General features: G+C 44.6%; 1 protein-coding gene across 1 annotated transcript; it reads right to left on the reverse strand.

The window, feature by feature from the left end:
- Positions 1–8,108: 8,108 nt before the first annotated feature.
- RPL6 (ribosomal protein L6) lies at positions 8,109–13,221 on the reverse strand. The gene is made up of 7 exons (XM_058531457.1): positions 13,115–13,221; positions 12,128–12,364; positions 11,939–12,037; positions 10,607–10,750; positions 9,799–9,847; positions 8,776–8,960; positions 8,109–8,298 (listed from the first exon to the last, which is right to left on the reverse strand). Exons 2-7 carry the CDS (start codon positions 12,362–12,364, stop codon positions 8,146–8,148), a joined length of 867 nt encoding a protein of 288 aa, XP_058387440.1. The 5' UTR covers positions 13,115–13,221; the 3' UTR covers positions 8,109–8,145.
- Between the last annotated feature and the right edge of the window lie 1,287 nt (positions 13,222–14,508).

Below are 14,508 nucleotides of genomic sequence, written 5' to 3' on the forward strand. Positions count from 1 at the left end.
TCCTCAGCTCCTCCAGAAGGAATTGACCCTGCCAACACCCTAACTTTGGACTTCCAGGCTCTTGAACTATGAAAGAATGGATTTGTTGTTTTAAGCCACTCAGTTTGTGGTACTTTGTTACCGCAGCCTCAGGAGACTAACACAGGGACTTTCCCAAACTTCCCACTGGAGCAGGTGGAACATATGTCCCTGCCCCATGGAGGTTGGGTTTGGCCACGTGACATGCTTTGGCCAATTGAATTCTAGCAGAGGTGATGTGAGCAGAGGATAAATGTGCTTGTGCAGTTTCGAATCTGTCAAGAAAAGCACAGACTCCGGAAGCTGCTGGTCCCAAAATGAGACAGGTGGCAGGCCTGAGTCACCAGCCCACAGCTTGGAGCTGAACCCCTAGATCTCAGCCTTGCAGCAGAGCCAACCCACAGACCCTGGAGGGGTGACATACATATTTGTTATTTTCAGCCTCTGAGATTTTTATGGTTAATCATAAGTCCCTAGTGCCTGGCCTGGTGCTTAGAACAAGGTAGCTGCTTCATACAGGCTCCTAGTGCTGGGTGAATTTGAAGATGCCTTGCAAAAAAAAAGTTCCCACATTAATTCACCACGCTGTTCCACCATTTGCATGCACTGCGTGCTCCTTGTGCTCCCATCCCTCATCTTCTTCACCTCATCTCAGGCCAGTGCCCATCTTTTTTTTTTGTGAGGAAGATCAGCCCTGAGCTAACATCTGCCAATCTTCCTCTTTTTGCTGAGGAAGACTGGCCCTGGGCTAACATCCATGCCCATCTTCCTCTACTTTATATGGGACACTGCCACAGCATGGCCTGACAAGCGGTGCGCCAGTGCGCACCCGGGATCCGAACCGGTGAACCCCGGGCTGCTGCAGTGGAGCGCGTGCACTTAACCGCTTGCGCCATCGGGCCGGCCCCAGGCCAGTGCCCATCTTGATCTAAGAAAGTCACTCTAGCTTCTTTCAATTTCTTTACCAATTATGCAATTGTTCCTACCTCTAGGCCTTTGCACTTGCTGTTCCCCCTGCCAGGGATGCACTTCCCTACCTGTTCAGCTTGACAAACTCCTATTCATCCTCCAGGTCTCAGCTCCTTCACAGAGGACTTCCCTGACTCTACCAAACATCGCAAGTCCTCCTGTTTCTCAGTCTGTTTGCACAGTAACCTTTTCTTAGTATATTTATCTCAATTGCAATTAAATAATTAATAAATATTTAGGTGCTTGTCTACCTTGCTAGACTGTAAGATACACAGTGCCTAGCACAATGCTTGGCACAGAGTCAGTGCTTAATCTGGAGTTGAAGAATCATTGAATGAATTAATTAACACCAGGTCATCTTTTTGTAGGGAAGTCCATAGGTAGGGAGATTAATTGAACCAAGGTTCTGTTTTAACGATTTGAGAGGTGATAGAGGGCATGGTTAAGAGCATGGACCCAGGGGCCAGACAATCCAGGATCAGTTCCCATTTGGAGGAGTGACTTAACCTCTTCATGCTTTAGTTTTTCCCGTCTATAAAATGGGAATGATGATGAAAGTAACAGAACATGCCTCCTAGGGTGGTAGTAAGTATTGAGGGAGTTAAAAGTATATATCTTAATGTGGAAAACAGTATGGTGCTTCCTCAAAAAATTAAACATATAATTACCATATGATCCAACAATTCCATTTCTAGTATATACACAAAAGAATTGAAAGTAGAGATTTGAACAAATATTTGTATATTAGTGTTCATAGCAGCTTTATTCACAGTTGCCAAAAGGTGGAGACAACCCAAATGTGCACCAAGGCTGAATGGATTAACAAATCCATTGGTATATCCATCCAGTGGACTATGATTCAGCCATAAAAAGGAATGAAGTTCTGACACATGCTACAACGTGGATGAGCCTTGAGGATATTGTGCTACGTGAAATAAACCACACACAAAAGGACAAATATTGTTTGATTCTATTACAGGAGGTACACAGAATAGTCAAATGCACGGAGACAAAGTAGAAGAGAGGTTACCAGAGGCTGGGGGGAGAGGGGAAGAGGAGTTATTGTTTAGTGGGGACAGACTTTCAGTTTGGGATGATGAAAAAGTTCTGGAGAGGGATGATGGTGATGGTTGCACAATGTGAATATACTTAACATCACTGAACTGTACACTGAACATTTTTAAATTTTTTATTATTTTTTATTATTATTATTATTTTTTTGTGTGTGTGTGAGGAGATCAGCCCTGTGCTAACATCCGCCAATCCTCCTCTTTTTTTGCTGAGGAAGACGGCCCTGGGCTAACATCTGTGCCCATCTTCCTCCACTTTATATGGGACGCCGCCACAGCATGGCTTGCCAAGCAGTGCGTCGGTGCGCGCCCGGGATCCGAACCGGCAAACCCCGGGCCGCCGCAGCGGAGCGCGCGCACTTAACCGCTTGCGCCACCGGGCCGGCCCCTATTTTTTATTATTTTTATTTTGTGAGGAAGATCAGCCCTGAGCTAACATCCATGCCAATCTCCCTCCCTCTTTTTGCTGAGGAGGACTGGCCCTGAGCTAACATCCGTGCCCGTCTTCCTCCACTTTATATGGGACGCCACCACAGCATGGCTTGACAAGTGGTGCGTCAGTGCGCACCCGGGATCCGAACCTGGGCTGCCAGCAGCGGAGCGCACGCACTTAACCGCTACGCCACGGGACCAGCCCCTTAACGTTTTTTTTAAATGGTACATTTTGTTATAAATATTTTACCACAATAAAACAAGTCTAAAAAGTATATATATACTTCATCTGCTTGGCACATACACAGGACCATAGCATTTGCCATCGTTATTATATTGATTATGGGCCGGCCCCGTGGCTTAGCGGTTAAGTGCGTGAGCTCCGCTGCTGGCGGCCCGGGTTCGGATCCCGGGCGCACCCACGCACTGCTTCTCCGGCCATGCTGAGGCCGCATCCCACACACAGCAACTAGAAAGATGTGCAACTATGACATACAACTATCTACTGGGGCTTTGGGGGAAAAAATAAATAAATAAAATTATTATATTAATTATCTGAAAGGTGAACGAATAAGCAGCAAAGCCAGGATTCAAATCCGAGTCCGTCCAATCCCTAAAGCTGTAACCTTAACCTCTACACCATTTCCAACAGACCTGCACTCAATGAATATTTTTGGAATGATTCGTTCCACAGCCCCTTTCTCTCAAAGCAATTCCAGTGTTGTGCTTGTGCAACATCGGGACCTCTCCGTACGTGTATTTTGCACTTTGCACTGTCTTTACGTTGAGCTGCATACGGAAGAGCAGCCCCCAAATCTGTTCAACACTTAGAGCCTCTAATGGCGGGCGTCCCCCTGGACAGGAGCAGGACCCGCTGCAAACCCTGGGAACCAGAGCTGGGGAGGCGATGTAGGCTGAGTAATAGCCCCAGGCTATGTCCACGTCCCAGTCCCCGGCCCCAGTGAATATGACTTTATACGGCAAAAAGGACTTGGCAGGTGTGACGGAGTTAAAGATCTTGAAATGGGAAATGTGGTATAACACAAAAATATATTTGGTTTTTGTCCCCAGTTCCCGGCACAGAGCTCCTAAACCCATGGAATCTCCCAAGTGATAGGAGTGTCTTTTGTTATTCATAAGGAGCTCCTTTTGATCACACCTGAGTTTATGCTGATGAGGAGACTTAAGGTGGGACCCCTCGATAGACTCAGGATGCTGTTAGTCACCAGAAAGACCAAGTGATTAGAAGGTTGGAACTTTCAGCCCCACCCACAGACTTAAGTCTGGGTGAAAGAGGAGGCTGGAGATTAAGCTCTATAAAAACTCTTTTTTTTTTAAAAAAAATGATGGGGGTGTGTCACAAGAACATAAGAACTATCTTTTTTTTTTTTTTTTTGAGGAAGACTGGCCCTGGGCTAACATCTGTGTCCATCTTCCTCCACTTTATACTGGACGCTGCCACAGCACGGCTTGACAAGCAGTGCGTCGGTATGCGCCCTGGATCCGAACCAGCGAACCCTGGGCCGCCGCAGTGGAGCACGTGCACTTAACCACTGCGCCACCAGGCCAGCCCCTGAAAAACCCTTGAAGAAGATTTGATGGGCTTCTGGGTTGGTAGACACATCGAGGCGCTGGGAGGGTTTCTGTGCCTGGAGAGGGCATGGAATCTTTGTGCTCACCAACCCCTTTACATTGCCCTATGTATCTCTTCCATTTGGCTCTTCTTGAGTTGTAATCCTTTATAATAATCTTGCGAATATAAGTAAAGTGTTTCCCTGAGTTCTGTGAGTTGTCATAGCAAATTACAGAACCTGAGGAGGGAATCGTGGGAACCTCCAATTTGTAGCCAAATCAGACAGAAGTGTGGGTCACCTGGGGATCCACTACTTGTGATTGGTGTCTGAAGTAGGGGGCAGTCTTATGGGACTGAGCCCTCAACCTGTGGGGTCTGCACTAACTCCAGGTAGTGTCAGAACTGGGACACTAAGGAAGTAGGACCTCAGGCATGGAGTTTCCAGCATTGTCAGTGATGAGCAGGCCTGCCCTAAGCACTACACACATGCACCAGAGCTGTAGGAACCAGGTGGACTGGAGAGGAAGACATCTCCGAGGTAGGGGTATGGATTCCACTTCTGGAACACTGCAAAGGGGCTAGCACAGTGGTTCTAAGTATGATCCAGGGATCCTTGGTGTCCCTGAGACACTTAAAGTGAATCCATAAAGTGAAAGTGATTTGTCATGCTACCACTAAAACACTGTCTTTTCACTCTTTCTCTCATGAGCGTAGAATGGAGCTTCCAGAGGCTGTAGTACATAACATGTGATACTGCAACAGATCGAATGTAGAAGCAAATATGAGAAGCCGGCTGTCTTCTATTAAGCCAGATGTTAAGAGATTTGCAAAAACAAAACAATGCCATTCTTCTCATAAATTTTTGTTTTGGAAAATATTTTTCATAAAAATATCGTATTAACATAGAATGGTTTGTCATTTTCAAATAAACACTTTAATAATTTCTTAGTCTTAATATGGTAAGTATCACTTATCCAAAGAACATGAAAACACCAATGTGTAAAGATACATGCACCCCTGTGTTCATTGCAGCGTTATTCACAATAGCCAAGACTTGGAAGCAACCTAAGTGCCCATGAAGGGACGAATGGATGAAGAAGATGTGGTATATACACACAACGGAATACTACTCAGCCATAAGAAACGATGAAATCCAGCCATTTGTGACAATATGGATGGACATTGAGGGCATTATGCTAAGCGAAATAAGTCAGAGGGAGAAGGTCAAATACTGTATGATCTCACTCATAAGTAGAAGATAAAAACAACAACAAACACACACATGGAGACAGAGATTGGATTGGTGGTTATCAGAGGGGAAGGTGAAAGGGATGATTACGCACATGTGTGGTGATGGATTGTAATTAGTATTTTGGTGGTGAAAATGATGTAATCAATGCGTAAATAGAAAAAAATATATATGGTAAGTATCAATGGACATAACCCACATTAACAAAAAGCTCTTTCATAACTTTAGTAATTTAAGACTATAAATGGCCCAAGACCAGAAAATCTGAGAACCACACCTTAATTTACAGGGATAGGAAGATTTCTTGTGGCCATTTTTGCAATCTATCACTTACATGTTTTAATCAAAATGAGGTACTATCATTTTATCTTGTAACCTTTTTTCACTTAAGTTTTTATCTTAGTGGCCAGTCCATATTCAAATTTCCCTAATTATCCCAAAATATCCCTTAGAGTTGGTTTGTCCATATGGGGATCTAATCTGACTTTGTATCGCATGTGGTTACGTCTCCAACTTGCTTTTTCCCCCGGAACTTGTCATGCAAGTCTCTTCCTAACAGTTTTTTTTTTTTTGAGGAAGATCAGCCCTGAGCTAACATCCATGCTAATCCTCCTCTCTTTGCTGAGGAAGACCGGCTCTGAGCTAACATCTATTGCCAATCCCCCTCCTTTTTTTTTTCTGCAAAGCCCCAGTAGATAGTTGTATGTCATAGTTGCACTTCTTTCTAGTTGCTGTATGTGGGACGTGGCCTCAGCATGGCCGGAGAAGTGGTGCTGAGGCCGGAGAAGTGCACTTAACCGCTATGCCACAGGGCCAGCCCTCTTCACCTTTCAATTATCATGATAAATAATACCTGCCAGGTGCACCAGAAGCTTGCAATGGCCTGAGCAATGTTTCCTCCCTCCTTGGGTGAGCTGCCTGGGGAGTTAAACTGCTACCGTATTTAGTCAACACAGTAGGGGCCAGTCACGTGGTGGGGAGATGAATGGATAGGTGGGAAGGGCAGTCCAAAGGAGCACACAGCATGTGCAAAAGCTCCGAAGCAGGAAAAAACAGCCCAATCTCAGGAACTAAAAGCAATTTAGAAAGGTCAACGGCAGAGTGGAAAGGAGTAGGCTGCAGAAACGGGCCAATCAGAGGGCCTTGTGGCCATGACCATTTTGGAATTGAACCTAAGAAGCCACTAACCAGAAGTGACGTTCCGATTTGTCTCAAGAATACATCAGGGGCCGGCCCTGTGGTGTGGCAGTTAAGTGCACGAGCTCTGCTGCAGGTGGCCCAGGTTTGGACCCCGGGCACGCTCAGAGGTACTGCTTGTCAGGCCATGCCGTGGCAGCCTCCCACGTAAAGTAGAGGAGGATGGGCACAGATGTTGGCTCAGGGCCAGTCTTCCTCAGCCAAAAAAGAGGAGGATTGGCATGGATGTCAAAACTGAAAACGTCAAGTGCTGAGAAGGAGGCGGAATAACTGGAATCACCACGTTGCTGCAAGATGGGAAAGTCTGGCAATCACTTTCACAGTTAAACATGCACTGAGCATAGAACCCAGCAATCCTACCACAGGTGTTCTCAGCCAAGAGAAATCAAAATACACCCACACAAAAACCTGTATGTGAATATTTACAGTGGCTTTATTCATGATCTCCAATTATTATAAATAACCCAAATGTCATTCAATGCGTGAATTTTAGGATAGTGATACACTGATACAATGGAACACTAATTGACAAAAAAAACTACTGGTAATCATGAACAAATCTCCAAAATATTATGCTAAGGAAAGCATATTGTATGAAGTTCTGGAAAAGGTAAAACAATAGGAACAGAAATTTGATCAGCGGTTGCCTGGAGTGGGAGCTGACTTCAAGAGCACAGAGGAATTTGGCGGTGATGCTAACCTAACTCTAGACACAGAACTGCACATGAAAAATCATGAATTTCACCAAATGTAAATTATCAGTACAAACTTAAAAAACCCACATCAGAGTCATTTTCCATGTATCTATTGCCAAAAACCCAAGTTTGATAACCCATTTTTTAGGGCACCTGTGAGGAAGGGGCACTCTTGTGCCTCAGTATAAAACTGGTACAACTCCCATAGAGGGCAGCTTGGCACCACCTACCAAAATGAAAAATGTGTAAATCCTTTGACTCAGCAAAATGTAATTCTTACCTGGTACTTGTTCATCTGTATGCACATTTGAAGTTACTACACTACTGTATATAACTACAAATGACAGAAATTCAAATATCCATAGAATGGAATACCATACCATGCCTCAAGTAAGACAGACATTTTCTATGGAATGATCAAAATACACTGTCATCTGTGTAAAAATATGTACAGTATATGAAGATTTTGCTTAAAGGAGAGTAAACAACTATAGTCAGATTTGCTGTGTATGCTTTAAGAAACTAGATATGTAAGCGACTAAAGCAATGATTATGGGGGAGAGACTCAGAATTACACAGACAGGGGAGAATGGACGTTAAGTTATCACAAGGGAGGCAAGTTTATGGCCTAAGAGCCCACAGTGCTTTCTTATCCCTGTCCAGTTTCATACTGACTTGTTCAATGATGAATGGGGAAATGCCGCTATGTTCTGTTGGTAGGTGCTGGGTGAAAAAGCTGAGAAACCAGACACTAAGGAAGCTAAGAATGCTGATCCAAAGCCAAAGAGGAGCTTCCACCACAGCTGACACCACTCCCCTCCAATCCCACTCCTCCTAGTAGAGCTAGGGTATCACTAAGATGGCACACACCTCCAGGCAGGTAAGAATAAAAAAGACACAAAGGAGATGGATCAGTATTTAATTAGGTTCTTTGTGAGACATTCAGAACACCAGTTTGTGAGGATAAACTCCATTTGTGAGAGCAAACACAGAACGGAGGTAGCCCTGGAGCTGAGGAACGGCTTTGATTTTTGGCAGAATTTGTGAGTCCACAGCTTTCTGATCAACTTTGCGCTGCTCTGTAATCTCATATTTCTAAAGAAAGAGAAAATCATTTACAAGTAGGGCACAAGTACCAAACTCCACCATCAACTAAGGAATCCTATGTCACAAGGACTCAATCCCAGGAATATTTAGAAGGTAATTATGGCAATCCTTTCGTTGGAGGGCTGTGAAATATGATCTGTTTTTAATATAATAAAAATAGCAGCTCTCTCTCTCCCTTTTCTTGACTTTAATACACATCAAGGATAAATACGGGAGAATCCCAACGGAACAGTGGCAATAATTCATAGACTTCCACCGAAACCTCAGGATTCTGAGTTGAGCTGCCGGCTGCCATTAGACTATTGCATTAAGCAGAATCTGGAACAATCTTCTTCCCCAGACAGTCCTCATTATTTATAACATTTATTTTTCTTCTTTTTGTTTAATAATTCTTAACCTTATTTATCTTCACTCCCAATTGGGGGGGGCCAGAGCTATCAGAGGCAGACAGAAATAGCAGCTTACCTCCTTCTCCGTGTCGAAGATCTCACCCTCCTGGTGCCTGGGCTTACGCAGCTTCTTCTTCTTGAAGTAAGCATCAGTCAGGTGTTTTGGGATTTTCACACCACTGATATCAATTTTGGTGGAGGTGGCGATGACAAATTTCTGGTGTGTTCTACGCAGAGGAACTCTATTGAGGACCAGAGGTCCTAAGGAAAAAAAATCAATCTAGTGAGGGAACAGGGAAGCAAAGATTTAAGAACTGAGTTTGGATTTGGAGAAACCCAGTGATCTGAATTTCTAATTTCTGGATCTCAAGAAATTCCAACATGCTTTTCCTACTGCCAGCGTCAAGACTTTTTCAAGATCTCAGTTTGCCCAAGGTTTTTTCCCCCTCAATCTCAAGTCACTCAGGTTGGGAGACAGCCTAGTCATGGATACAGGTTGGTCAAAACCACAAGTCCCTGATGACAAAATTAAACTGAGGACTGCTTTCTGGAGCAAACAGTTCACTTTTCACCGTTGAGGAACTCCGTCCTGGTGCTGAATGGCAGACCAATTACATGTCTTATGCAGCATACCTTCCTTAGGGCTAGTAGCCAAACACTGCGCGCGCGCGCGCGCGTGTAAGATCAGCTCTGAGCTAACATTCATGCCAATCCTCCTCTTTTTTGCTGAGAAAGACTGGCCCTGGGCTAACATCTGTGCCCATCTTCCTCCACTTTATGTGGGACCCCGCGACAGCATGGCCTGACAAGCGGTGTGTCGGTGCGCGCCCAGGATCCGAACCCAGGCCGCCAGCAGCGGAGCGCGCGCACTTAACCACTATACCACAGGGCTGGCCCCCAAACACTCTGCATTTTAAGTGGCAGTTACACAAAATTTCAACACCTGCTTCCTTAGAGCTCACGTATACATAAGGCAATGAAATGGGGTGCAGAATCTCATGACACTGAAACTTCCACGTACGTGGGAGCAGAAGTGTACACTGTAAGCATTTAAAAACATTTCCGTTTCAGAGAATAGAAAAGCCAAGGATTTTCTTACCAGTCACAAGTAGCAAGCCACTGCTCAGCTGCTTCAGGAAAACCACCCTCTGTGAATTAAAGAGAAATGCTAGATGTTTGTGCAATTAGAGACCGACTTCTAAATTAACCAAATCACAGGCTTCTAAATTAGGTAAAGGAAATTTCTATGTATGTATATGTACAGCAGTTCCGGAAGCAACTATACTAAACTACTCACGGGGGTGACCCTAGAATATGAGCAACACAGTCGTGCACTGCATGTTTTGGTCAATGAGGATCCGCATATATGACAGTGGTCCCATAAGATCAGTACCACAGAGCCTAGGTGTGTAGTAGGCTACACCATCTAGGTTTGTGTAAACACACTCCATGATGTTTGCACAACAACAAAACTGTCTAACAACGCATTTCTCAGAACATACCCCGGTGCTTAAGTGACACATGACTACTTTTGTGTGCTTGTTTTTTTTTTAATGAGCAGCCATTACTTCTAACAATAAAGAAAAAACTTAATATCCTTTAACTCAACAATTCCATCCCAAGGAAGCAACTCAAATATATCAGTATTTCTGGATACAGGGATATCTGAACCATCTTTAACAAGTAATATTACCAACAGCAGGAAATGGTAGATTATTATATATTATGGACTAAACATGTTATGCTAGTGACTGAGGTGTTGGTACTGTTATGGGTCATCTTGCCCCTCTCCCCCACAATGGCAGTTAACAGTAAATAAAGAAATCCCACCCAGACTGCAAACAGAGTATGACCAAACACTTCAGGCACCTGAAGTCAGGCTCCACCAGCTGAGGCGCTCTGCTCACCTTGCCTCTGTGGCGCCCAGTGAGGATGATCAGAATGGTCCCAGGAGTGATGCTAGCTCGCAGTTTTCTCACATGCTGGCTGAAGGGTTTTTTGCCGTGGCTCAAAAGCTTTCGAGGCACGTCTTCAGTAGGATAATACCTAGGCTGGAGAGAGTCCATAGGTCCAATTTATTTAAATAAGCTAACCAGATTAGCAGAGCCTGTTATGTCAGTGGAAGCCTTGCTACAGCCTTTTTACTTATTTGAAAGGCTTTATTTACACTATTGCACTTTCATTTCTCCTAAGTAGATTTTAAATTTGGAAAAGATCAACGTCGCTGCTTACCCTTCACATGCAAAAACATTAGGATGGAATCCACTTAACTGAAGGAGCTGTGTGTTCAAGCCAAGACAGAAAGCATCAAGCAAGGCTCCTTTGCAAACTTGGGATTAAACCAAATTTTAGAGATTACTTGGCAAGCTTTCATTATACACTGTCATGCAACAGCGATTCTCAAGCTTTTCTGGGGTCCCTGACTTCTATTGTGAACTGTACTTCTCCAGAAAAACACACATCTGACATACATGTCACATGTTATGGAGGAGGCCTGGCTTGTTCTCCATTTCAAATTAAGCGTGTTCACATCCTCCATATAAACTTGTTATTACTCCCATTTTATCCACAAAGGAAAACAAATTGTAGAAAACCACAGACACTAGATTAGGACTGTGAGTTCATCGATTATAAAAAGACCCCACACAAACACTATTAAACATATGACAAGTAACTCAGAATAACCTATTTATAAGTACACTGTATCATTTTAGTGGACAGTCTTGCTTTCATCACAACCATTAATAACTAATAGAAAAATCAGCTCACAAACTTGTGACAAGGGATCAAAGTGCCACTTTCCCTCTGGTGCAGTAATTTTCAAATGTGAAGTGTAATATATCTGGGAATATTTCCATAATGGAAATACAGAGCAAACCTTGAGAAAATGTTGGGTCTTGTGCGCAGTAAAGAGGAACCAAGAAACACTGCTCTAGTGGATAAATCTCCGATTGGCCTGACCGCATCCTAGGCTATATGCGTTATTTCATTTAATTCTCACAACCACCCTGTGAGGCAAACCTTTATGCCTGCTTTACACGTGAAGAAACAAAAGCACAGAAAAGTAACTCTACTTAAGATCGAACAGTAAATGTGAAAGCCAAGTGGCAAACCCAGGACCCATTCTCCTCCATGAGGAAGTCTCTGGTAAACATAAGCTTCTAAACCTGAGCACACTGAAAAATCCTGTGTTCAAGCTTCAACTAAACATCCCATTTACAGTCTCCTCCAAATCTTACCATTTTGCGAAGTTTAACCACTCGGGTACCACCATTCTTGTCACCTCCAACTGGTTTTGTGACAGTAGCAAGAACCTTCTCCTTCTTTTTCTTTTCAATCTGTCCGGACAAAAAAGCACCAAAAAGTCAGAGGCAGCCAAACATTTTAAGGTTAAGACACAATGGTTAGCGGTTCCCCTGCTCCCTTACCCTGGACTTAGCTGCTGAATACTTCCTCTTGTACATGGCCTTTCGGGAATACATAGCCGACCGGGAGTACCTTCCAATTCCTCTGACTAGGACAGGGTTTCGGCTGCAGTGGGGCTTCCCCTTCTTAGGCGTCTTGGCCTTGAGGTTACCCTTCTTCACCTTGCCACCAGTATTAGCCTTCTCGGCTTCAGGTTTCTTCTCCTTAGGAGCCGGCTTCTCAGCTGTTTCACCCGCCATCTGCCAGTACATACGTTAAACAAAGAAGACATTTCACCAACTATCCCATAACAAGGCAGGTCGTACACTGTACCTGATACGCTTCCCAGACAAGCCCTTAACCTCCCCTCCAAGTAGCTCTAACAGCCTTCTCATCCCTCCCCCATTCCATACAAGCCTTCCTCCAAAGCCCCACACGTCCACAACCCTCATAACGATTAACTTAGGGGTTGTCTCCCCAATACACTATGAACTTGGGTATCTGAAGGTATCTTAACCGTGTTCGGTGTTTCTTAAATAGTTAGTGGTCAAAGTCCCTATTTCATTACTCCTGTCTTGCGAATTAGAAATCTTAGAGCCAAGGAATCTCCAGCCAGGAATGCAGCGAGGCTGGAACTTGAAACCGTTTGCTTCCCGGGCTTTTGCTCTTTTCCAGACTACCGTCTCATGGAAGACATGCGGCTTAGGAGACGAGGACGCATACAGTTAGCCCAAACTCGGGCCAGGCTGAAAGCCCAAGAGGCGACTTCCGGTCGCGGACGCGGGGAGACGGGAAAGCAGCATCTGGCCTCAGCCCCACATCCCAACGTGGCTCACACAAGCCCTGCGGCGTCTCCGGAACTCGTGACCAGGACTCCGGACCACGCGCCGGCGCCCCGGTCCCTGCGGCCCCACTAGCCCGCTACGGATGCCCGGAGGGGCCCCGCTCCCCCAGCCCAGGAGGGCGGGAAGCAGCCGGAGCCCCGGAGCCTCTACAGAATTCCACCTCACCCTCAGCCTCTTCGTGCCCCACCGCAAACGCAAACGAGAGAAATGAAGCGTCTGGGTGGCCTCTCAGTTGACCCCGAGCATGTTCGACCCCAGCAGATGTCGACTTAATAGCCTCCTGGTTCGGATGGCGAAGGATTGGGGTCCTGAAATCGACTCTTGCAGGGAAGCCCAGCCATTCTTACCTTGCAAGATGGGAAAGAGGACTAAGGCTACGGCTTCCGGTCTATAAGCAATCACGGGAAGTGTCGAGTCTCACTTCCTTCCGGATCTGGGGCATCGTGGGAAGTGTAGTTTTCTCTCTTTTGAAAATACTGTAGAGAGCGAAGGATGGAAGCGGAGAACATTTTGTCTGAAAATGTTTTATTTTGTAGACTGATAAAATTCTCAAAGTACTTTTGGGAACCGACATAAAGTTGCAACTTTTTATTTTGCTTACTAAGGACCTTAGAAAGCCGTACTATTTTCAATATAAGAAGGGATAGGTGGATGAAGGACCTAATCCCCTAGTAAAGTGACATCTTTCCTATGAAAGGCTAGTTGGGAACCTTCTATGGACATTTTCTGCACAGTTGGCTTAATGCCTATATCCTCTAATCAGACTGTAGACTATGCTCAATGGCAGAAAAGCCAGAATTTAAGATGAATAACATATATTCCTGTTTTCGAAAAACACATTCAAGGGAAAAACAAACAGAAAAAAGAATAATTACAGGTTATTCCTGCCGGGAGATTTAGGAAAGTTTTGCGGAAGAGTTGTTTTTTGTGTTGGATTTGGAAAAGTACATACAAATTTGGCAGATGAAAGTGGCAATTGGAACAATAAATATAAGAGGCATGGAGGCATATAAGAGCATGGTTGTTCATGCCTTCTGCAAGCAATTCTGGCAACTTTGTACTCTGTTTCTTAATTTCTAAAGTGAGAATAATTGTAGCACCTACCTCACAGGGTTGTTGGGAAGATTAAATCACTAAGAACAGTGTTTGATGCATGGTAAGTACTAAATAAATGTTATTTCTTGGGGGCTGGCCCCATGGTGTAGTGGTTAAGTTCACGCACTCTGCTTCAGCAAACCTGATTTGCGGGTTCAGATCCTAGGTGCGGACCTACACACCTCTCATCAACCCATGCAGTGGCAGGGACCCACATGCAAAATGGAGGAAGATTCGCCTGGATGTTAGCTCAGGGCCAATCTTCCTCAAGTAAAAAGAGGAAGATTGGCAACAAATGTTAGCTCAGGGCCAATCTTCCTCACCTAAAAAAAAAAAAGTTCTTGTAACCATCATAGCCATCACCATCAACATTACAGTTGTTGATGGCATCCTACTATGTGCCAAGTATTCTGGGTTTATGCACCAGGGATAATAAGAACAATATTGTGTGCTATGTGCTTTGC

Source organism: Diceros bicornis, chromosome 35 (assembly GCF_020826845.1).
Source record: "Diceros bicornis minor isolate mBicDic1 chromosome 35, mDicBic1.mat.cur, whole genome shotgun sequence".
NCBI lineage: Eukaryota > Metazoa > Chordata > Mammalia > Perissodactyla > Rhinocerotidae > Diceros > Diceros bicornis.

What these genes read in the sequence shown, in the direction of transcription:
- RPL6 (XM_058531457.1), bottom strand. Translation starts at nt 12,364, where the DNA reads ATGGCGGGTGAAACAGCTGAGAAGCCGGCTCCTAAGGAGAAGAAACCT. An exon ending in ATTCAGCAGCTAAGTCCAGG is followed by an intron (nt 12,038 to 12,127) that starts GTAAGGGAGCAG and finishes TTGTCCGGACAG; the next exon opens with ATTGAAAAGAAAAAGAAGGA. An exon ending in TGGCTTGCTACTTGTGACTG is followed by an intron (nt 8,961 to 9,798) that starts GTAAGAAAATCC and finishes TTTTTTCCTTAG; the next exon opens with GACCTCTGGTCCTCAATAGA.